The sequence below is a fragment of the Corvus hawaiiensis genome, chromosome 3 (assembly GCF_020740725.1).
Source record: "Corvus hawaiiensis isolate bCorHaw1 chromosome 3, bCorHaw1.pri.cur, whole genome shotgun sequence".
Taxonomy (NCBI): domain Eukaryota; kingdom Metazoa; phylum Chordata; class Aves; order Passeriformes; family Corvidae; genus Corvus; species Corvus hawaiiensis.
The window spans coordinates 47,785,367-47,808,956 of NC_063215.1; the positions used below are offsets into that span (position 1 = coordinate 47,785,367).

Sequence of the window (23,590 nt, forward strand, 5' to 3'; positions counted from 1 at the left end):
AAATTCATGTCTCTTAAACTTACATCTATCATTATCGTAAATGCTATTAATGCAAAACCAAACTGCTAAGGCTACAAACTACCTTCTCAAGATAGGCAATACTAAATGTTACAGAGAAAAATTTTATTCTTTTCTGAGAAAAAGGCAACCATGACTTAGGAGTTACTCAATTTATCTAAATGAAAAATTCTCCGTTAAGATAATATAATTTTAAGCGAGACTCTCAACCTGCTTCCTTACCCACTGCAAACAAGGAAAACTGCTTAAAGATGGGCATGTATATGTACATAACCTTACATTCATTTTCTTGAATGTCTTTTTTCCCCCTCCATAATCTGGGACAATCAGCTCAGTGGACTCCAACCTCAGCAAGACAAATTCATTGATCTTGCAGCCTCCAGCCTGCTGAATTTGCCCTTTCATTACCATAACCATTCCCCATCCAGAATTACTCATGAGCTGCCCAATAATGCAAGTTGCAAAATCACTTGGCATGAGAAGTACTGCTGAATGGACAGGAGACTCTCCAGCAAGGTAAACCCCACAGCAATCCACATAATTAGGCTGGTTGTGTAACACAGTGTCTGAAACCTGACATTTCTCCCAAAATTCTGGAAATTTTTTCAACTTATAATGGAAAAGAAAAAGAATTGTGATAAATGCTATGACTTTATAGGAGCTCTTTCTGGATGAAAAGCATCACCTCACCTTGTTAAGCAAAATACCCAAGGTCACATAAGGAAGGCTTACTAAAATTCAACTATGCACTGTCATTTCTGAAAGCAACATATATTGAGGCTGGTGAATGACAAAAAAACTTCAACATATACTTTAGACCTAAATGAAATGAAACACAAAGCAAAGGGAATCTTCTACCTACTTCTGAATAAGATAAAATGGAGTAAAATTAATGCCATAAGACTACAAGAATGCATTAACTTGCCCATGCTTATTTTTGTTCCACATATGAGAATTTGTTTTTAACAAAGTCAGACTTGGACAAATTGCAGACATTCCTTTCTGGAACAGAAGATAGTCAGCTAGAAGTTAAAGGCAGATAGCCAAACACACGCATAAAAATGGATAGTCAGACCACACAATTTAGTGAATGACATAAAGGAAACATGCAGATCATGATTTTGATGCCTGTTCTGTTAAAGTTTAGAAGGAAAGCGTCATAGAGTGTAAAAAAAATCTGAAAAAAAAGAATATTTGGACTGCTAGCAACTTGGGGAAGTCTGCCAACAATTCAGAGAGCAGGTTAAGAATTCTATAATGGATATCATCAAATGCAGCACACCAGTCCTCAAAGTACAGACCAAACCAGACCAGCCATAAATACTGTGCAGTCTGACAGCTGTACTGATCTGTCCAGGCCTGAAGCCTGTCTGGAACTTTTCAAAAAAGAAACCTAGTTGTCTTTCTCTTTAAATTGCCTTCAATGCCTTCATGACCATTTGTAACTCAAAGAGTCAAACAAAAATAGGAGAAATATGTCTGGCACTGAGTAATCAATTGTCTGTGGAGAAGGTCTGGAAGGCTAAGTCAAGACAACTCTAGAGCTGGGCGCCTTAAAACCTACTTACTTTAACTTTAAAGCAGCCTGAAAAGACCATTCTCCAAGGCAGGATCCCCTTGGAGGCTAGAAGCAGATGGATGCCCCAACATAATTTAAAAGTTACCCTTAATATCTACCTTTTTTTAATTCGTCTTTCAACTAATTACTGCTCCAGCAACTATAAACTCAGGTACTGAAGATCCTGGTAAGTTCAATGCCTTCTATAGTTAATGTACGTTACTTTTTTGGTGGAAAATATAATTCTAGTAAGCAAATACAATTATGCAAATTCAAAAATGATTCAGTGATAGTGCTTTTCCTTATGAATGCTACTGTACTGGAAAACATGAAATCTGTTCTACTTTGGTCCCATTAGAAACAATGCATGTCTTTGTGCCCTACTTTGGCATGAATCAAATGGATGAACCGAATTGTCATTCCTGTGCTTACATTCATTTTTTTCTTTAACATTAGAAGCAGACTTAGAAAGATACCAGAATAAACTACAGCACCACTTCATACATGTGACAATATGAGGAATGAAATGCGAAAGCCTGATTCTATCTTTGCTTCTCCTTCTCAGGATCATCTCACATCTGCTCCTCACATGGGATTTAATAATGCCAAGACCTGATATCCTGAACTTGATGCAATGCAGCATTTACATCCACTGGCTTCAGCAAGGTTACTCTAAAATATAAAGTTAAGCAAATATTTAAGTGCTTTCCTAGAGTGGACTACTCTTCAACACTTTACAGGATGCAGTAGATACAACTCAAACTGGTATTCTATTGAAAATTACCAATCACAGAACAAAACCTCAGCACACCTCAGGTTACATCAAAAATTCATTAAAACGTGATCTGTTCTTGCAGTGGGGAAGGGGAAAAATGACATTTTAGCCCTTGGCCCTATATATCAGAAACAGAAAAATTTCCAGAGGTACCTGATAATCTGAAGGCATGACAGGCCCGCCTGAGTTAGCGCCTGAAGGCCCTATGCGTGGTTTCTTGTTCGGAGGCACCTGGTTGAGGCTGGAATCCTGGCTGTGCTGGAGCCCCGCGCCGGCACCCCCTGCTCCGGCGCCGGCGCCCGCCGCCGTCCCGTTGGTCTGGGTGCTGTTCTGCTGCTGCGGCTGCGGCTGCTGCGGCGCTGCCTGCGGCTGCTGCTGAGGTGCTGTTTGCTGCTGATGCTGATTCTGCTGCTGCTGATTCTGAGGGAAGAAACGACACAACACGGTCACTTGCTCTGAGCTAGGTTTGTGAGCTTCATGGAGCTGCCAACCCTGGCGTCACCAAGGGGGAGGCAGGCCTGCCTGCCCAATGGGAAAACAGAGCAAGGCTGAATGCTGGGTGAAGTTCACTCTCAGAACAGACTTGCACACCTTGTGGGGGTATCTCACTTGTGGTCATTTCGCTTTTTTAATGAAACAAGCTGGACTTGAACTGGAAAGACAGTCTAGTGCCTCCTACAGCTCAGAGAGGATAAAAGGAACCATTTATAAAGCAGTAATCACCTAATGAATGAAATCAAAACACCCAAAATTTCACTAGTGCTCAGTGGCAGACATAAGGAACCACAGTAAGTTGTTCTAAGTGCTTCAATGGCCTTGTTCACTAAGAATCAAAACCACTTTTCTAACTTTCACTTTTCACCTGAAGAAGGCTGACAGCATTACTGCCAGAAAGGTAAGCAAATTGAGACCAAAGTTATATCATGCCTTCCTGGTTGCAAGGAAATTCTGTGGCAAAACAAGAAACAGGTTTCATTATGATTTCAGTCTCCTGTGCTTTTAAGTACCCTGCAGGGAGTGCTGTACTGGGAATAGGGCCCAGCATGGTGAACAATGTATAGCGCCAGAAAATCTTACTGAAATAGCAGAAAAGTGAAAATAGACCAGAGATGTTGAAGACGAAAGAGGAGGAAACAACTGAAAGAAGAATCTGCCAAGGGAAGGAGAAGACTAGCAAAGGAAGAGAAGCCACATAATTAAGATGACACTGGGACCTAGCAGGAAAAGAAACAGAGAAAAGTGTCACAGAAGGGAGAATAAAGGTTAAGAAGGAGAACACAAGAGTAAAAGACATAGAGAGCTCTTTTGGCTTCAGAGGGCTACAGACTAAAAGGAGTATTTGAGGAAGTGGAGGGAAGGTCAGAAAATCAACAGAGTGCAACTCTGTCCTCCATGGTTAGACAGTTCTGGGAAAGACAACACATTCATTTGCTTTCAAACACCAGGGATGGCTCCTCCATCAGAGCACTAAACCACCTAAGAGAATTGCAAAGGAAAGCAATTTCACTCCAAATGTGAGATATGTCACTTGCTCATCATGTAAAAAAACCTTCAAATGACATGGATTGAATTAAAAAGCCTTACTACCCTTCCCCTAATATACTGTAGGGAACATTCCAGGATAGGGGTTTTTTTCCCCCCTAGTATATCCACTTATGTAATGATCAAAGCTTTAGTATGGCAGCCTTTTAATAAAAAGCTCACTTTATTAGTTTTTCAGAAATCTTGACAACCAGTTGCCACTAGCAGAAAATCCTTGATGCCCCCATCACCAAGAGGCTTTTAGTTACCTCAGATAAATGACATAAAAGATCTGCATCTATGCCAGTCATCACAATGGCCTCCCAAGATACATTCAGACAAAATTTGCAGTGATGTATTCATTTAAGATTACAAAGAAGGCTTGCATCTTCAAGGACTTAAGAGGGGGCTTGCAATTCCATGTCACATTTAGCAAAACCCATAATCTATCCTCCTGCATGTAGTCCTCAAATCTCATCTCAGTCAGGTTCTACTTCCTGGGAGATTTAAACTTCAATCATTTAAAAAGTTAATCAAACTAGCTTGTAAAAAAAGCTATTAAGAAGCAATTTATTTTTCATAATGGTTTGAGCTTCACTGACACAAACAAAACACCAATAACTAAAGTACTCTTTGTGTTAGAATTCTGAAATTTGTGGTTTCATAGGAGTGTTTGGATGCAAGTCAGGCAGTTACTATTGTGTGAGCTGAAAAACTGCAATTTTTTAATGTGTAAACAAATATTGAAGGGACTGTCACAAATAAAGGCAAGAGTTTATTGTACGTCCCAGGTTTTGTGCTTCAGATTTTAGCACAAAATTTAGTTGACTAGCCTGAGCTTGTTCTTGTGTGGAACTACTGCTGCTGCTGCCTGCGTAGAGACTGAGACCTGCTCTGTCAGTCTCCAGCTGGGGTCTGGCTGCCCTGCCTTACTGCACAAAAATGGCTTTCGCCAGCAAAAATACTGTCCTCAGGTCAGTCTGGCTCATGGCAGTTCCTAAATGACTGAACTTGTGAAAGGCCTACACTTAACAACACATTACCATATGTCACCTCTCAGGCACAAATTACCAAAATGAAATTTCAGTCCTACCTAGAAACAAACCTAGCAGAAACTTGCCTAACAGAATTTAAATATTTTACAAACCCTCATTTTAGCCTTGCTGACTAACAGTTAACAATACTGGAGAATGGATGCTTATGCTAAGTGTTACTTCCGATGCAAGTTCCAAATAAACAAACACAGACAACTTCTCCAGGTTTCCAAATGACTATACAGATATTTACAATTTTAAAAACGAACCAGTAAGGAACCAGTCTAAAAAAAACCCCAAAAACCCCTTTCATTTATGTCATAAAGCAACAAAACATGGCACAGATTCAACTTCCCAGAACAGTTTTTACCTCCACACTTTCTACACTGTGGGAACACATTCAATGAGTAATGTGTGACTTATATTACCTAAATGGTCTAAAAAAAGTTTAATTTGGAGTGTGCATAAATACCTGACTGTCCTCAACAATCTCAAAGACCATTTATATATTGGTTGTTTTAAATATAAGCATGCTATTGTCATCATCCCCGCAACACTCCCAGGGAAAAGACAGAAATTTACTTTTAAGTACATGGACTTAAATATAAAAAAGCCAGAGTAATTTGAATTCATAAGGTTTCTTCTTGTTTTTTGAAGCTGTAAGAGTTGAAGCAAAACTAGTAACAATTACAAACAAATCAGTATCATGACTATTTTTGCTCAGGAGCCTGTTTCCTCCTTTGGAAAAAACTATCTGGACACAAAACTCAGGGATACTACCACTTGCTCTCGGTACAGAAGAATCTGCAATATCTGTTCTGAAAACAACATTTGCTCTCTGAAATACAGTTTTAAACTCCTAGTTAGTCATGCTACGCAGAAAACTGAAAACAGAACGTTCATGTAGTCAAATGGTTTTTCCAAAAGACAACGGTCCTTCTTCCATAGTCCTCAGATAACTACAGTTCAAGACTGTTCTCTTCTCTTTTGTTAGCTATACATCACTGTTGGTGCCTCACTGTACCCTGTTCAGTGAAAATAACACACTGTTTCCTACACTGTAGCACCATTGTCCAGCCTTCACAGCACTATGGGACAATCACTGTGGTCACGTAGCTCAGCTGAGCTACACGCACCAAGCAGATCAGATTATGTTGCAAACACACCAAAATTTATTATGCACACAAACAAGTTCTTGCCCATGTCTACAGGGCTATGGGAAAGAGAATATTCAGAGCAGATTGCTGCTACCAGAACAGTTCACAGTCCTTATTACTCCTTTGTCTGCGGGCCCTTAAAACATGATCAGGAAACTGTGTGCAGATGGATGAAATGTTCTGATGTAGTGCCAGAAGCAGCCTGCCACTATTTATTTGAGACCCCAACAGCCATCTACATTCAAATGGCTGGATGTATGCCAGTCATACAATGAAAATGCCATTCTTTTCATTTGCTCACAACGTATTTTCATCATGTGATGCTGGAGGAGATAGCAAGGTCTTGGAAGGACAGCAACTGAGAGCAGGCTACTGCTGACAGAAGAGCCCTCCAGCTCATTCCCCACAGGTCAGGGCAAACCATGCTGGTGATATCACCTGAGACACCCCAAGTCATCTGACACTTTTCAACTGTCTGAGAAGCAGTTTTAAGAGAGCGTTGCCTTAGAAACACATTTTTGGTTAACTCTTCATGTTTCAGTACTTTCCATTTGGCACCATCATGCTTTCTTATTGCACACTTAGAAGTAAAAAAAATAGCCAAAAAAAGGAGTTTATTATACCTTATCCCCTTTCTCTTCAGGTTCATCTTCATTGAGGAATTCTCTTTTTGGATATGGAATCTGACAGCCAGCAAACACACTGAAACACAGTAAACAGTAAACACTCCACAAATATGTACATATGGCATACATTTCCTTAACACTATGTTAAAAACAAATGCATGTCACACAACTTCATTTCTGCTATCCGACGAATCCTGTTTCCACAAGTGAGTGGCAGTGTGAGCACCCAAGATAGGTGCTGATTGTAATGTCAGATCTCTTTGCTGTTGGCACAAGGCTGTCATTTAGAAATCATGGCATGGTTGAACATGCCCAAATGCCAGAACGACCACTTGTTGATCCAGATGGTAAAATGAACAAACGCAGTGTCAGAGGTTCCACAACACCCAGTTGGAACATGCATGGCTCACTGAATAAAGGGACTGATCCAAAGAGTATTAGTGTCTTATGAGCCTGCCTTGGCTTACAACAGGCTTCAATATATTTGCCAATTACAACTGCAGAGTTACTTTCAATAAGCTTCTCAGGTCTTGTTTAGGGAAAAAAAGATCGCTTTTAAATTCATCTGGCCAATGGCATTTGGAACATTCCTTAATGTTTATCATCCTGTTATCCTGTAATCCATGGGGAGCTATCCAGCTCTACACAGGATAGCATCAGATAAACACTAAGCAGAAAATTACTGGTAGGTCTTGACCAGTATAAATTTCTTAGATTTCTGTGCCAACACTCAGAATACAATCAACATGACATGGTTTTTAGAAGGGTGTAAACAGTTCCTAATCTTGCTGCTATGTAGAGTTTGATTTTTTCAAACAGAAAAAGAAATTTTAAAAACCCAACTAGTCTCAACTAGACTCCTTTTTCATTCCAGTGACTGTTCCCTCCTTTTAGTGTTGCCTGCTAGTTGAGGAAACAGTGAAAGCAAAGGTAGAAGTCTACCTGCATCAAGCTCATACGGATCATAATGCTGTGCACCACCATGCTTCTGAAAACTGGGAAGAGAAACTGACAAAGTCTGCCAGCTGGAGCTGAATATATCATTTGAACTTTTCATGACAATAAAATATACAGAGATATAAATTCTGTACTCTCAAGCCTTCTGAACAAGGGATTTGTGGGATTTTTGGCAGCCATTTATCTCTTCACTTTTCCCATACTGTTACCCTGTGAAAGAGGGCATGGGAATGGGCTGTAGGTCAGAGAACTGTCCCACTCCTAGGGAGAGGCACAATCAACCAGGCAATGGAGAACAGGGCTCTGAGGCTGTGTAAGGCAGAACAGAAGAGGGCAGAGATTGATTCTCTAAATACTGCAGTAATGTTGTCACTCTGGCTTTGGTAGCACATTCAGAATTACAACACTAGTGCGGTACTGGGTTATTTTTCATGACCACTCAGTTCTGGCACCAGTAGATACAAACACTTCTTACTACACTTGCAGCTTCTAATGAGCATGCCTGAGCTTCTACTTCTTATGGACACAGGTAGGTAGGTATCTGTGAATTTTTCAGCTATCATGTCATTTCAGGGACTAGCATGTAGCAGAAGGAAGTCACCCCAATGTGCACAAAAGAGGGAATACATACTCTGATGTAGGCAGAGGATCCTCTTGAAAGTAAGGGTCCTGCAAAGCCTGCTCTGAGGTAATTCTCTTGGTAGGGTCCATAGTAAGAAGCTTCTGAAGCTGCAAAGCATAACATTAAAAATGGCAAAAAGCTTAACAAACTATTATTTTTCAAACTATGACTTGTATGTCTTGGATTGTGGATTACTAAATTATTTCTGGCTTGTCCAGACAAGCCTAAGTTAGCATTGCTTGTTCAGTGAAATTCCCAAGAACTACAATGCACATCCATCAAAGTACTGTGGTTGTGAAGTACTTCTCATGTAATAAACAGTTAAGTGTACCAGGCAATATTAATTGCTCAGGCTGAACCACTGCACTAAAGCAACGCTAAATTCAGCTGTCACAGGTTCATAAAGCATCATTTCTAAACAACAGCTTTTTCTTGTGGTATGTGCGCATAGCTTTTATACTGTTCTACACTGCTGACACAAAAGGAAAAAAGTGTCAGAACAGACTGAACATGACCAGGATTCTCCATATCTCCGCTTCAGGGATGGAAACAATAAATCTTCATTTCATGCACTGGCAATATTCCAGAATCAGAGCACTCTGCTACTCATGCGGCTCCCAAACCCAGTCTAATTGGTACCAAAATAAAAAAGAGGAGGAGCAGACCCTTCCTAGTAACCTTTCCTCTTTGCTAGGAGGAAAACAAGCACAAATTTATTAGCCAGAATGCTTTTGACTGCAGCAGGCTATAAAAGAGGATTACAATATATTAGTAGTATAAAACAGGAATTATAGGCATATCACATCATTTTAAATAGTTACTTACTTATCACATTCTGATAAATTTACAGTAGGAAATTTGGGTGCTGAAATTACATTATACAGTATCCTGCTCTAACACAATACTCTCTTAATTCAAGCCAGTAGTGAAAATAAAAATCCTTCTGCAAAGGACATCTCAGCTCAAACTCTCTTTCAGGTCTCCAACAAAAACTGCCTGGATATTCAGCAAAAAAATGTGATTTTGGCATGGGTATTTAGGGCTTTTTGCTCCAATAAATTAAAAACCTAACATACAATTTCATATTCTATATATATGCTACAGTAAAGAGCCTCAGTAAAAACACTCACCCTCCTCAAAAAAGGAAATACAGGCAATCATCTTTCTCAATAGTTGTAGTTAACCCGACTTGATAGATAAGGTCTCAAAATTCTTTGTACTTTTGCCATTTCCTTCCCAACTCTTTTTATTCCCATACTTTATGGGCAACAGACTGACAACAAAACAGAGCTATTTGGGCTGTCTCTCCACCTATCAGTTCATTTGCAACTAACTCCTAAATGGATTTCTGCTGCTTGCCTAGATACACCTCCAGATATTCCTGCATTGTACACACCTGGAGGGTTTGAATGGGCACTTATTTGCTGTATTTTTGTGCGGTGAGGTAACTCCTAACCCTACATTTTCTGTGGACCTTAACAAACGGAACTTCTAAATGTGATGTTGGCTCTCTACACAGTGACCTCACACAACACGGTATAGACAATAGTTTGGTACTCAATATCTTTACTTCAAATCACCTTTCCCTACGTGAAAATTTTTTGTCAGCTACAGCAGCTTCTGGCACCACTACAGGTTACGCAAATTTCCCAGTTCCTCCACCGTGACTGCAGGGACAAACATGCATATTCTGTACAAGGCCACTCCTGATCTTTGGTACCAGATGTCATCATTGACAGAAGACTACAGGGCATCAGCTTCTGCCTTCTGGACTCCTTCCTCAGACCCAGTTGCTGCAGCCCTACTCGAGAGAAAGCTCCTCCAGTTTTCTGCCATATAACACTGTCACCATGAACTGTCTCCAAACATGACCTGTATTCTTTGTCACTCATAGGGTAAGGTTAATGTACTGCAGCAGAAGACCTGATGATATCTTGGCCCTTTTAATGATCTGGTCATTCCCTTAGCATTCCTGCTTCACTTGCAAGGATACAATCAGCTTGCCCATTCCAAGTAATACCACACACAACATCCCTCTCAGCGAGATAACCTGCCTATCAGTGATGCTACTGTGAACCAACTTCTTTGAGAAAGTCTGGTTATCTGCAGCTTCTGGGGAAAATGAATAAAAAAAATGTCTGGAAACAATTTGCTTTCAGGGCAGCAGCTGCTAAGACAACACAGGAAACCAATGAGACTAGACTTCATCAAAATCTCATACTTCCCAGTAGGTCTCAAGCTCGCTCGCTCTCAGGCTCCACTGGCCTGACATGGCAGCTATGAATACTATGCCTGTAACTCTTCCAGGACAGCAAGAACAGATGCCTCTTCCTGAATGGAAAACATTCTGCCCTTCACGTAGACATTATCATTCAATGTCAATCAGCAGAATGGCATAATATCATTCTCTCTGTCAAGAGTCACTTGCTATCCTGCACTTATCTACTTGATGCCATCTGTTCCCCATGCACCACACTTCCTGCACTCATTAGCACAGTCTCAATCAATGACTGTTCAAAGCAGATGTCTTCAGAGGTCACCCTGCAAGATGGAGGTTACCTCATAAAAATAACTACCTTGGATATGAACAAGGAGTTTTAGGGAGTCTGCTTCACAATACATGAACCTCCCCAGTACAGCAATGAGATATCAGGAAGGTAGTCTACACTCCTGGGCACTCTTAGTCAGAGCTCTGGGAGACTACCCGATTTGAGATCAGCCTCCGTCTCTGTGGCTGATCATTAAACCACCCTTATTCACTCCTTGAACTGTGAGAAAAATCTAACAAATTAGCCTCCTTAGCGAACTAAGTCTTCTTCATGATATTCAGAAAGAACAGCAAAGTATGGTAGTTTCAGTGTTCTTTAGAGATCTGGTTAATATTTCCCCTAGGAAAAGCAGCCTACCCACCCAAGACGACTCTCAACTCAGTGTTCAGCCTTGATGAATTAGCAGTATAAGCTGACAGCAAGCAGGTTTTCTGGTGGATTTCACTTTTACTAGGAAAACATGGAAATTCATGTGCTAACTAATGATGTCTCTTAAAATTGTCATCTTCTCAGTTAGACTTACCCTCCAGGTGATTCCACTGTATGCCCAGGAAGTTGAGTTTAAGAAATTTTAGTTCTTTTTTTTTTCATCAAGTCTCACTCTTCTTATGGAAATTCTTCCCTTCCACCCACTTGGTATCAACCTATTCTGTTTCCACAGCTATTTGTGTCATCATCCAGCAACTACTAACGAGTTAAAGAGCAAATCTTTGCCAGGACATAGAGAGATGACTGCTATGCTGAATTTGTAACTGAAAGCAGACCACTGAAACTCAAGCTGCCCTAAGAGCCTCATTACAGACCTCCCTGTACATGGCATTAGCAAAGTCACTTTGAACATTGTTCCTAAATTTAGACAGCACCAAGTCATCAATCACAGAGGCATCCAGAAATGATGCAGTATTAGACAGAGAAACCCTGCGTTGGCCTACAACGGATGACTCGACTAGGCAACCAGCAAATATGTATTTAGGGATTTTGTCTGGAATCATTGCCAGAACAGTGGTGGACTACTCTCAGAGGGAAGAAAAAGAAAACCAAATTACTACAAGAAATTAATTTCTCCTTTCCTCTTCCTTTTCTTCACAAAACTCTTTTAGCTTTTGGGGGTTCTTTAGCTCTCTGAAGCCACACAGAATCAAGACACATATTATACTCACTCTCTTATTTGCACAGGAGACCTAAAGGTAAGGCTGGGTATCCAAATGTCTTGCAGGTCTTAATTAGAGAAGACTCTCAGATCTTCAATACCAGCAGTTTAAGCAAAATGTGTATGAAGAAAACACATTTCAAAAATGGCCAGTTAGTGATAAATAGCTTTCTTTAACATTGGGGTTCATTAGAATGAGATAGGAGAACAGATACAGATATTACGCTTAAGAAATGCAATTTCATTCCTGTCATCACAGCAATTTTCAAGTTGCACCTACCAAAAGAAAAACTTTGCTGTCAGGCTTGACTTTGTGTTTCTCCATGTATTTTATGAGGCTACTATTGGCATATCTGAAAAATACAGTTAAAGAAAGACATGTCTGAAATAATAGTGCATTAAAAACATGTAACTCTATCAAGCGATCACAGAAACATTTCCCAACCCTCAGTAAGTAAACTGGAAAAAGAACTGCTATCAGAAGACACGTCAGATATTTACCTAGCAGTTGCACACATAAAGTGTGCTTTTCACCAACTGGAGAGCAATCAACTGTGTAAAGATTATTTCCATGAAGCAGGCAACTTTTATAGTATATGGATAAGCTGTTGATAAGGATATACGACAGAGAGACAATTTGAAGTTTATACTCTATTTTTCTAAAGCAACTCTGCCACAGAAAGCGTTCAGCAGTTTGTCACAGCTCAACATTTAAGCTATTAAGTTGCATCCAGTTAAAACTTGGCAGAGCAGTTAGATTACCATTCTGTCTCCCCAACCTGCAGAAAATCATACAGTCCTTACAGCTCCCAAACTCAAAAATGCTCTAAATACTTATAACCTGTGCCTTGCCTTCAATTTACGACTCCAGACGTTATCTAAAGACATTTTCAAAAGAAAGAAGCTTCAACGAAAAGATAAACTTCATATCTTATGTAAAGCCAGTGTAATGAATCCATGTCAGAGCTGGAAACAGAATCCAAAAACTCCCAAATCCGCGTCCTCTACCTTACTTTAAGAAGTCCATGTGACTCCTTACCAGCTCTGATCAATTATCACCACTTGACTCATTTAGCCAAAGCACCAGGAAACAGTAGAAGTGGAAAATTCGCAGATCCCAGACAGGCTTTGCATCACAACCTACTGAACATGTTACCTTCAATAGAAATTTCTGTCCAATACATTGCTGTCTTCACATACCCGCTTGTCAAAAATACCAGTGCTTCCCTATTCTTTCTCCCACAAAATGAATGAAGTTATCTTGAACATGTAGTAGAAATGGGTTAAGCAAGCTCATTTGTCTGCCTGTCATAGATTAAATTACACTTATGACAACCCCTTCTAGAGAAATGAGGAGGTTATTCAGTTATGTTCTTAACAAGCAGCTGAGGGAGAGAACACCATTCAAGTAAACCACCTAATTCAAACAGGACAGCTGTTTGAATCCAAATACTTCAAAACCCCCTCCCCAAAAAGTCAGAGCCGATTTCTGCCTCCACCACACTCAATGAACTGTTGTTACATTATCATCACTTACGTTGTTCTTCTAAAATCTTTCTGAAGAGTTGGATATTCTGGCATCTTCCTTATGTCTTCCCAGTCTTTATCTATGGTAGTGCAGAAAAAAGAAAAAGCATTTACAGTTCTGAATGTGTAGGTTAAGTAATACTCAGGAAGAAATAACTACAGGAGTTGTTTGACTTCCTATTTGTTGGCCAGTGCTATTGTTCTTTAATTGTCAGCATTTCCAAATCCGTCAAACTGACAGTTGCTTTGTACCTATAAAAACAACTAGTAATTTCCTTTAGAAAAAAACCCCAACAAACAAACAACTCAGTAGCACTATGTCTGCTGCTTTAATGAAAATAAATTACCTGCAGGGAATCCCATTACACTGAAAATGCGGTCTAGCTGATCGTGATGAAAAGGATTACTTGTTTTGATATCCTCCTGGCGACAGTGAAATATAGGTTCTGAAGTCAACAGTTCAGCAAATATGCAGCCGATTGCCCAAATATCTACAAAAGAAGGAAGATAATTAATAAAATTTACTGTATCAAATTGCTCTGGTTTTTGTTTCTGCACAATTTCTCAACCTGTATAACCACAGTAAGATAAAATGCTTCACATTTAAAAACAATGCATTAATATAATCCATTAAAAAGGGTAAAATCTGGAGATATGTTTTCTTTAAACCAAAATTAGAGTCTCAAAATCCAATTTGTACAGTGGCAGTCCAGCATTTAACAAAGTCACAGTTATGGCAGAAAACTACACAATATTTGCTTACAACATAGCTTAAAGGACATACAATTGACCAAAGATTATCCCCCACAAAGATACACTGAAATAATACTTCTACCACATATTTCAGAACAGGTAATTGATAACCAAATAAACACTAACGAGGAAAAGACTAATGGCCCATATGTTAAACCAAATGGTGCAAGATAGTTAGAATGAGGAAAAAAAGATCCTAATTTTAATCAAGTATAGAAGTATATATAGTGATTACCAAACTTTGAAGAAATTAAAATCTTACTTGACAATTGACTCCCAGAGCAACAATACTTTGTCTCATCTACATCTCATGTACATAAAGAAAACAACAGCATATCTGACAGTTGGACTTGACGATCTTAAAGATCTTTTCTACCTTCATGATTCTATATACTGCAAGAAAAAAAACCAACTTCTATTCCATAAAATTCTCATTAATGTGATTTTTTAGATTAAAACTATTGTGGACAAAACCATTAATTTACAAGAGAATAGTTTTCAGATTACATGTATTCATTCTAGTTACTGCTTATTACCAGCCATCTTAGTGTTCTGTACGACCCAAATGCTTAATTATGCATCTTAAAATGAAAGTGCAAATTTGCCAGTGAGAAGAAGGTTGCTACCGGCCAAGAAAAAAAAAAAAATTTAAAAAGGATTTAAGGATTTGCTACACTGACAAATATGTGTCTGGGACACTGGGATACAACTTTGGAAGAAGATGTTGAGATCAGACAAATAAGCATAGTCTGCTGAACACAAGAGTGTGGAAACTTGTGTAGTAATAGAAGTTAAATTAAATGACCCCAGGAAACCTTTTTGATTTTTTTCTAATTTAACAGAATAAATACAAAAGCAATTTAACTTTAATGTATAAGTCAATGAGATACAAAATTATTTAACCAGAGTTTAGTTTATTAGATTCAGACTAAAGAAAAGACTGAGAAGTGCCTCTTGGTTAATATGAAACTCCAAACCCCACTTGCTGTCAATGGTGGTGTTTGGCCAATGCTGCCTTATAAGACACAGGATGTCCTTTAAAAAAAGCACCACTCTCCTGTAGGTAGAAATAGAAAGACAAGCCATCACACTCTATTTGCCAAAACCAGTCAGTTCCATTTCCATCATGTGTGGAGCTTGAGGTGTCCCAGTATATATAACCCTTTCTTCCAACCTCCCTTACAGGAAAATCTGATAACATTTTGTTCAGACTTTACAGTTTTGACAGGGTATAACTTGCTCTGTGCATTACATCACATTCTTGAGGTTTTATCTTCCTTTGATATTCCTATCAGCCTTATCTGCATGAAAACAAGATCTTTAGCTGTTGAGATTTTATCTGCTCAAGTAACTAATGCAGCATATTAATCACAATTGCTGCCTGGGTAGTAGGCATAAATTATCTACTCCAGAATGGAAATTACTTATTAATTGAAGAATAGAATCTTCATTTAACAGTATCTATTCACTCATTTTCATAATAGATAGCAAATCCTTTTGGAGATGGCTTATCTAGAGGCCAAAAGAATGGCAGCTCTCTTAGTTTTTGTGGCTTTTTGCAGTGCTCACTGTACATCACATTGTGAGAGAGAAGCTGGACCACTGCTCCTTATTCCATTCATTACTGCTCTATCCAGAGTGACCTTTTCCTTTTAATGAAGAAAAAAAAAAAAAGTAAAATCTAGTATTCTCCCTGACAGCAAAGCTGAACTGGGAAATCTCCCTGATGTGACACAGCAAACTTCTAAACTCTGTTTTGCCTTCATCACCGTCACTGTGTGAGAGCAGAGCCACTATACAGTGCACAGAGAGTGTACTTTATACCCTATGAGAATTCAGAAAGACAGACATTTTACCAACTGGATGTTACGTCTGTATAAACACTGGAAATTCCCAAGCTGGTGTTATAATTTTCTGTGGGATGGCATTACTGGGCAAGTCAAGCATGAGACTACTTTAACTCTGAGCAGTTGTTACATTTTCTAGCAGTTCATATGCTGGGGTTCAACCCTTTATGCTTCTTGCCAGATATTCTTCATCTCCAAAGAGCTAATATAAAGTAACCCAAAAGACTTGGTACAGAAAACCTGAAGCTTTAACTTCTGTAAGAAAAGATTAAAGAGATGGAAAAGGCCTTACAGCCATGCAGCTCAAGCAGGTCAGGGTCTTCACTTCATGAACCTTTTATGTAACCTCATCTTGAACACATCCTTGGCATATATTGATACGATTCACAGTTAATGATTTTCTGCCAAGATTAGCTAGTTTGTTTGTTTCTTGTAAAAACATTCATTATTTGCAAAAAATAATGTACCACATGTGGCATTTTTTCTAGCAGGAATGCCTCATTAAATTCTGCTAAGTTTAAACACTTCATAAATACAAGCAGTCTTAGTAAGTATTTATCTCCTATACTGTTCATAATAGTCAACCAAATACAAATTTTAGGTCTAACTATGGAAAAGAAGTCCTTGTCTAGTGCCATTTAAGGTTTTCCATTTGTGATCCTTCAAAATTAATGATTATTACATCTATTCCAAATATATTCCAACTAACATGTACTACCCCTCAGAAGTGGGCAATGACAGAGCAGAGCTTAAAACACACAAGTAGTATTTTTCAAGTACAATGTATTATTAGTCTAATGCACATCATCTGCCTCTAGCCCAAAAGCAGCTTCTTATAATGTTGTATAAAAATTTCATTATAAATAAAACTTTTTTTAAAGCACGCACCAAAGTAAGTGGCAAAAATTATCCAACAATTACTTCTCTCCTCTCCCCTCTACTAATGATCAGGAGGGTGAGTGACCTCACTGCTCTTGAGCCAAAGTTAAAACTACTGAAGGTATCCATTTGTTATGTCCCAGACCCACTGAAAACTGGGACACAAAGGTCCTACAGAGTTGCACTGGGTACTAAATGTTTTCCCATCTGATGTCTTGGGAGGATCCTAATAAGTCTGCCAGAGTAACACAACCATTTCTGTAAAGATGGCTCTGTTTCCTACAGTCTCTTCTACTGTCATCAGGCTTCAGGGCCGACCCATGGTAAAATTTTTTTACTGTTTGTTGGGCTGGGTTGTTTTGTTGGAGTTCTCCTCCCCTCCCAAGACTTACAGATTCCTCACTTTCCCCAAGTTCACACTGGAACTGAGTGTAAGCCAATTTTGCTCCCTGGCTCTAGAAAGCCAAAAACTTCCCCAGGTTCCATTCAAACCTGTTCTCAAGTGAAATATTCTTCCACTATGACAATACTTCTCAAGTACTTACATAATTTTAAAAAAAGAAAAAAAAAATAGCCTTTTACGGATGGACACTTGTGATTGGTAAACACACTTCCCATACAAATTACTAAAAGATCATTAAAATATTTCTATGGCTGTCTATGTCCCAGTTTTAAAACCTGGGGCTCTAATAGCTTTATAGGTCAGCTGAGAAAATCCTGTGTGTCCTGCTCTACTTTAGCACTGTAGCCAAGAAGCAAGAACAAAGGGATGGTGTTTCAACGATAGGGCTGATTAAGCAGACAAATGCTCTTGTATTCTTTCATTTCTGTGGCACAATAATCTCATGTCTGTATTTGTTCCAGTATCTTGGAAACATTATTTAAGAATAGTATGACCACTTAAGACAATAAGACAATTTATTAAGCAATATCCTTGACTCTTAAAAGGAAACATCTTTTCCCATGCATATTAACCAAAACTTTTCACTGAACACAGGACAGAACCCAAGATTCAATATATCGTAATTCTTAACTATATCCAAGAAAATAAATAAACAGTCTCTTAGTGTCATAGAATTCTTTAATAAAATTCTCTTAAAGAAAGTAAGTAAAGACTTGGAAAACACCTATTTAGGTGCAATCAATCTGAGCAATTCATCATTAGTGAGGTTTAGCACAATAGCATCAGTACTCAACCAAACTGCTTTTTCCTGTGGTTGTTTTGAACACAAAGTCTAGACTCTTGGACACATGTGAATGCTGGTAAAGGCAGTGAAGAGCAGAAGGACAGACAGCAGAATACAGCTTCCCTGCACCTGCCAAGGGCTAATGCAACAACCAGGGTACCCAAAAGCTAGTTAGCAAGGCCTTAGCCCAAACAAGGCCTTTCAGGTCATCTCTAAGAACTACAGCATTTACTTAAGATCCTCCAAAACTTTCCAATCAAGGCAAGGACATCAAGCACACCAACAGACTGGAAATCTGAAAAGGGGCTGTACAGGCAAATGTTTTTAATTTTTTTCAAGTAACCATTGAGTGGTCTAATGAAAAGGTATAACCTCTATTAAAAAATGTCCCATCTGATGCTGAGCACAACAGCACATTCTGGACATACTTGGAATCTTTATACACAAGAGTCTAGGAGCACAGAGATACTACAGAAAAAGAGTTTATTAATTTTTATGCTGGTTTTAACACTAAATGAGATCTAAATAATATATCTTTAAAGAAGGATTTCTTTGGTCTGGTAAGGTGAACAGAACATGCCTGTTATATATGTTCTGTTATCACACATATACACAAGGGAAAGACCTTCCCACTCATACATGAAGCTCCCAATTTTTATGTGCTTCATTTAAACTGTAGTCAGCAAAACAGAAGGTTGAGGAAGTGGTTAGTAGCCTTTTAAATTTGACACCTTCTATGGAGAATGGAAAATGGAGTCAAACATTTACATGTGACAGGCTTTTCAAGGGGAAGCAAAAAAATCGTGTCAGTGGGTTAAGGGTCAAAAATTTGCCATCACTCTTTGATGCTGGGCAATGTTGACCAATTTTTAACAAACAGCATCTCAACAGACCTTGACTGAAGAATAGCTTACACTGTAAAGCCATGAAGATGACTTTGCTGCAGACAGAAACAACACCTCACACTAATCTGAGGTATGTTCACAGCCAGCCAACCATGTATCTAAGAACAATGTTTTATTTCAAAAGCACATCATCTTCTGTGCCATGATGTAACATCAAGATAATTCAAAACTCTTAACTGCAAAACCATACTAACTTGAATAAGTAATGAAATCCATTATCCTTACTTTTCTTTTTACCTGTATGCCTTTATCCTAGACCCTTAAATTAAGCTGCCTTCTTCTCATGTTTGCACTAACAATTTAATTAATTTCAATTAATACAACCCTAAAAATTTTAAAGCATCTTGACTGAAATTCTGAGTTCACTTAAATCGTCATTTTCTGCAGTGTTTTAATGGGCCAGGCTTTCATTATTCTCTCTTAACAGAGGTATTTCTAGGTTGTCAAAATATTTTATTTTCCCACTTACATTTCTACTCCTCAGTGTATCATTAAATGAAGATCCTGGATTATATGATTTCAGACTTCTGCTATGCATTAGATACATTATCTAGCTTGCAACATTAGACTTAAATTACTGTGCTAAGCTTGACAACACAGATACAATAGATTTAGTACAGGGAGTGGCAACAAATCCAGAGGCCCTAGGTAGTCCTTTCATGCAGCAAAAATATGATTTCAAACGGCGAAATCCTGTTAAAGAACTTAATCCTTAGTTTACAGAACTTCACATCCAAGAATTTGGAAATTCCAGGTTTATGGTTCTGCATGAAACCTTGTATTTAACATGTGCAGATTCCTGAAGACAGGAATCATCAAGGCTGAAATCTTACCAACAATTGTACCACAGAGCACAAGGATTCGACTTTTGCCAGCATCAGCACCTTGAGAACAAAACCTTCACCAACATTATATTGCTTTTGCAAAGATTTTCAGTGTATTTTCTTTTCAAATACTCTTCTCTCCCCACATCAGCCCCAAATCCTACACATACCACATTTTCATCAGCAATTCTTTAACTCCTCACTTGTGTCTTCAAGACTACTGCTGTATAAACTACAGATCATCTATTACATTAGCTAGCAGTAGAGCAGCTAACTTCCTTGGGAGCATGGAGTGATGGTTGCATGAATGCAGAATAGACTGACAGTTCCATCTTCTTCCTCCTCTTCTTTCAGTTCTTCCAGAACCTGGGGCTGCTCCAGCCTCAGGTGGTGTCACTTCAGGGCAAGGAATTAGGTCAGTGGGACAAGCGCTTAGTTCTGGCAGGGAAAGTGTGTTACAGCCTTGCTTTTTCCCTAATCCTAAATCTTTAGATTGTTGGAGATGGCAGAGGAACATTATGACAACTCCAGTACCTCCAAGATTCAGCAAAGAACATACTGCTACTTTTGTTTCAGCAACAGCCATGCTTAGGGTCCAAGAGGTACCCGGGCAAGCTCTCAAGCTTTTCATGGAAACAAGGCTAAAAAGAAAAATGGCCTTTCAGTGACAACTCTTCAAAAGTCTGAGGAATGGGTGACAAAAGGCAGCTTTGTCATTTCAGGGCTACTTGCCCCTACCAAATATCAAACAACTGCATCAAGTAAAGGAAGTATGAAAACTTCTTATTGCAAAGGTCACGAGTCTCTCTTATACTGCAAAGTATTAGGCAGGTCTAATACAGAAATTGTTACTATTTCCTCCTATAATGATGACAGAATTAAGAACAGGCAAGATTAGACACTGTTTGGTAAAACAGTATTTACAAAGCTTTTCAGGAAATACGCACAGCTCTGCATTTCATAAAATCATATGAAAAAACTACTGACAACAGCAAATAAGAAAGCGGTACATACTCTTTGAAAGGGGAATATAATTTTTTTTCTAATTAAATGCAAAATATTTTAATAAACCAGCTTTTTTTGTACACAGTGGAGCTCTGTGCAGGTAAACTCCATGCTAACTAAAGAGGAACAGTGACTTTGTTATCTGTTGTGTGCTCTCACTTGGCTTGTGTCCTTAGCTATTACAACTTTTTAATAGGTCCAATATGTCAACACCTTCAGAACTAACTTAAGGTCAGCTAAAGCCCTGCTATCTGGTAGATTGAGTTGTGATAAGGAACATCTGTGAAGAATACTTTCTTGGACAGTTCCAATTCACAAGCCATGACAGTCTTTTCTAGAAGTTATTAAAGCTTTTGATGCCTACTTTATTTCAGTCAATGGAGAGGAATGCACATGAACAAACCTTGCCTCCCAGACAGTACCATTGGAGAAGCTTCTTTGTCCTTCCAAACAGAGTGTTTTACTTTACAGTATCTTAACGTTTCTGTTACTGAGGTTTTCAGTCCTACAGTTATTTCTAGTAAGGCACTGACAACAACTCCAACGTAATTATAGGCAACTCCATTGGATAATACATGAAATAAACCAGCGTGAGGAATAATTCTGCTGTCAGTCACAGTTATTGACAAGAAGTCAACTTATGAAGCAATCACACCTGTCCTGAAAACCAGTCATTCTACTTGATCAGTGCTGTAATGTTGAAAGTTTCAGTTGATATTGCTGAAGTAATTATACCTGAGGATCAAACTGATGGATCAGCTAAAACAACTCCTCTGCACCAGAAGTATGCATCTTGTTAGGATAGCAAGCACTTGGTTTTCAGCCAAAATCAACTCTTATGAGCCAACTTTTCAGATTTGGTAGCAAAAAGCGCACATTAAAAGCCTTTATTACTGCACAGTATAATGAGGGTAAAATGTTTATGGAACCAGCTTTCACAAGGAAAACTCCTGTCTTACTTCCCTAAGTAATATTTCTTTAAAAAACCTAAATCTTTTTTTAAACTGAGTTCATGGCATAGGTTGCTCAGGAAGATTAGAGAATCAATGCTGCTGCTGCAAAGCTCATCTGTCTGGTAAAGGGCGAAGTCAGTGAGATCCTAGGGAAGTATGAGGCCCCATGGTTATTAACAGTTTGGAAGAACACAAAGTTGATACTTGGAGGGAAAAACAATTAGAAGGAAAAAAGACACGGAACTGAAACTATGACCAGTGGGGAGGATTTTTGGCCCACAAATCATTGACAACTCTTGATCTACATGGGACTAAGCGTAGACAGATTTTTGAAGGCACTTCTTGCTCAAAAGTGGGTTTTTATCACAGCTATTGCTATAGAGGATATTCTGCCTTCTGAGTACTTTTATATTCTTTTTCCTGCTCTAAAATAAGCCATGTACAGCCAAGTCAATGCAACAGCATATGTGCCAAAATACCAAACAAAACGGCAAAAGCATCCAGTACTTCCCTTTGTAAGTGTTGCAAGGGGAGAGAGTCATGAGAATACAAGAAGTATTGGGTGACCACATGTGGAAGCTTACACGTTAATTTACCAAGCAATCCAAATCAGGACAATTAGCAGATTGTAGTTGTGATTGAAGATTTAGTGGTTTTGTTCTCCTTTTCTTTCCTTTTTTGTTTTTATTGTCCAGAATGTGTGTATTTCTCAAGTTAATTCCAGATGCTAAGTGACATCCCAGGTCCTCAGACAAATAATCCATTCATTGAGTTAACAAAAACAATTTACAGCATACTTGTACTGGAGCACCCCATTATCCTTAACTGACTTTATCTCCAGTGTCGCTGTCCGTGGATTGGCGGTGCCGGATGGTGAGGTGCCGCAACCCTCCTAAAAGCATCTCCTTAGCGAAGCCGCTTGGCAGGACCAGCACACACTCACACACACGCGCACGCACACACACACGGATAGCTCCAGAAAACGGGTCGATGACACAGAACAGGAAGGATCTTTGTATGAGGTTCCACGGGAGGTGTTTAATGCAGCCATGCTCCTGTAGGGTTCCAGGGATGAAGACAAAGAACATTGGAGGGTCCAGGTTTAAATACGGGAGCGGGCAATCATCACAGACCAATGATCCGAGGGCACGGGGCCGGTACAAAGGTGGGACTGGGGAATGGGAGCCAATGGGAAAACTCTGGGGGGGTGGTGAGGGGCAAGAGCCAATGGGGGGAACCTGGAGTGGAGAACTTTCTAGCGTGTGGGATATATAAGGTAACAAGGGGCAGGGAGGCCAACAGCCAACCAGGGAAGCAGAACTGGGGTATATTAACATACCAAAGCACAGCATCCTGGGGGAAGCCTTTTCTGTCACCCTAACCTGGGGAGGAATCTCTGGTACTAGGGATGTCTCACCACTGGATTCTCTTTGGCCTTTGTACCACAGGCCCACCAGCCTCCATATCCAGGACAATACCATTAAGCAGCGTCCCCATTTTATAGATAATGAAACAACACTTGGGATGGAATAAATGAAATGTGGCCAACTACACACAACACTTGGGACTGAATCAGTATTTAAAGTCAAGTCTTTTGAGACCCAGCTTACTGTCCTAAGAAATGAAACTCAGTCTGGCCGGCTTTAAAGTACCTCCATTGGTTTTACACCAGCAGAGACAGGTCAGACTCACAGCACTGTTCTCATTCTTCTGACTATTAAACTACTACAACACCTCTCAGAC

General features: G+C 39.2%; 1 protein-coding gene across 3 annotated transcripts in view; it reads right to left on the bottom strand.

The window, feature by feature from the left end:
• The window catches only part of CDK19 (cyclin dependent kinase 19), a 128,510-nt gene that overhangs the window by 9,545 nt on the left and 95,375 nt on the right, over positions 1 to 23,590 (bottom strand). For all 3 annotated transcript variants that reach the window (XM_048296912.1, XM_048296911.1, XM_048296913.1), the window contains 6 exons: positions 13,842 to 13,985; positions 13,505 to 13,574; positions 12,248 to 12,320; positions 8,278 to 8,375; positions 6,687 to 6,765; positions 2,505 to 2,771 (listed from right to left, as the gene is read on the bottom strand). In XM_048296912.1, the coding sequence (XP_048152869.1) occupies positions 2,505 to 2,771; positions 6,687 to 6,765; positions 8,278 to 8,375; positions 12,248 to 12,320; positions 13,505 to 13,574; positions 13,842 to 13,985 (731 nt within the window). The remainder of the gene's footprint in view (positions 1 to 2,504; positions 2,772 to 6,686; positions 6,766 to 8,277; positions 8,376 to 12,247; positions 12,321 to 13,504; positions 13,575 to 13,841; positions 13,986 to 23,590) is intronic.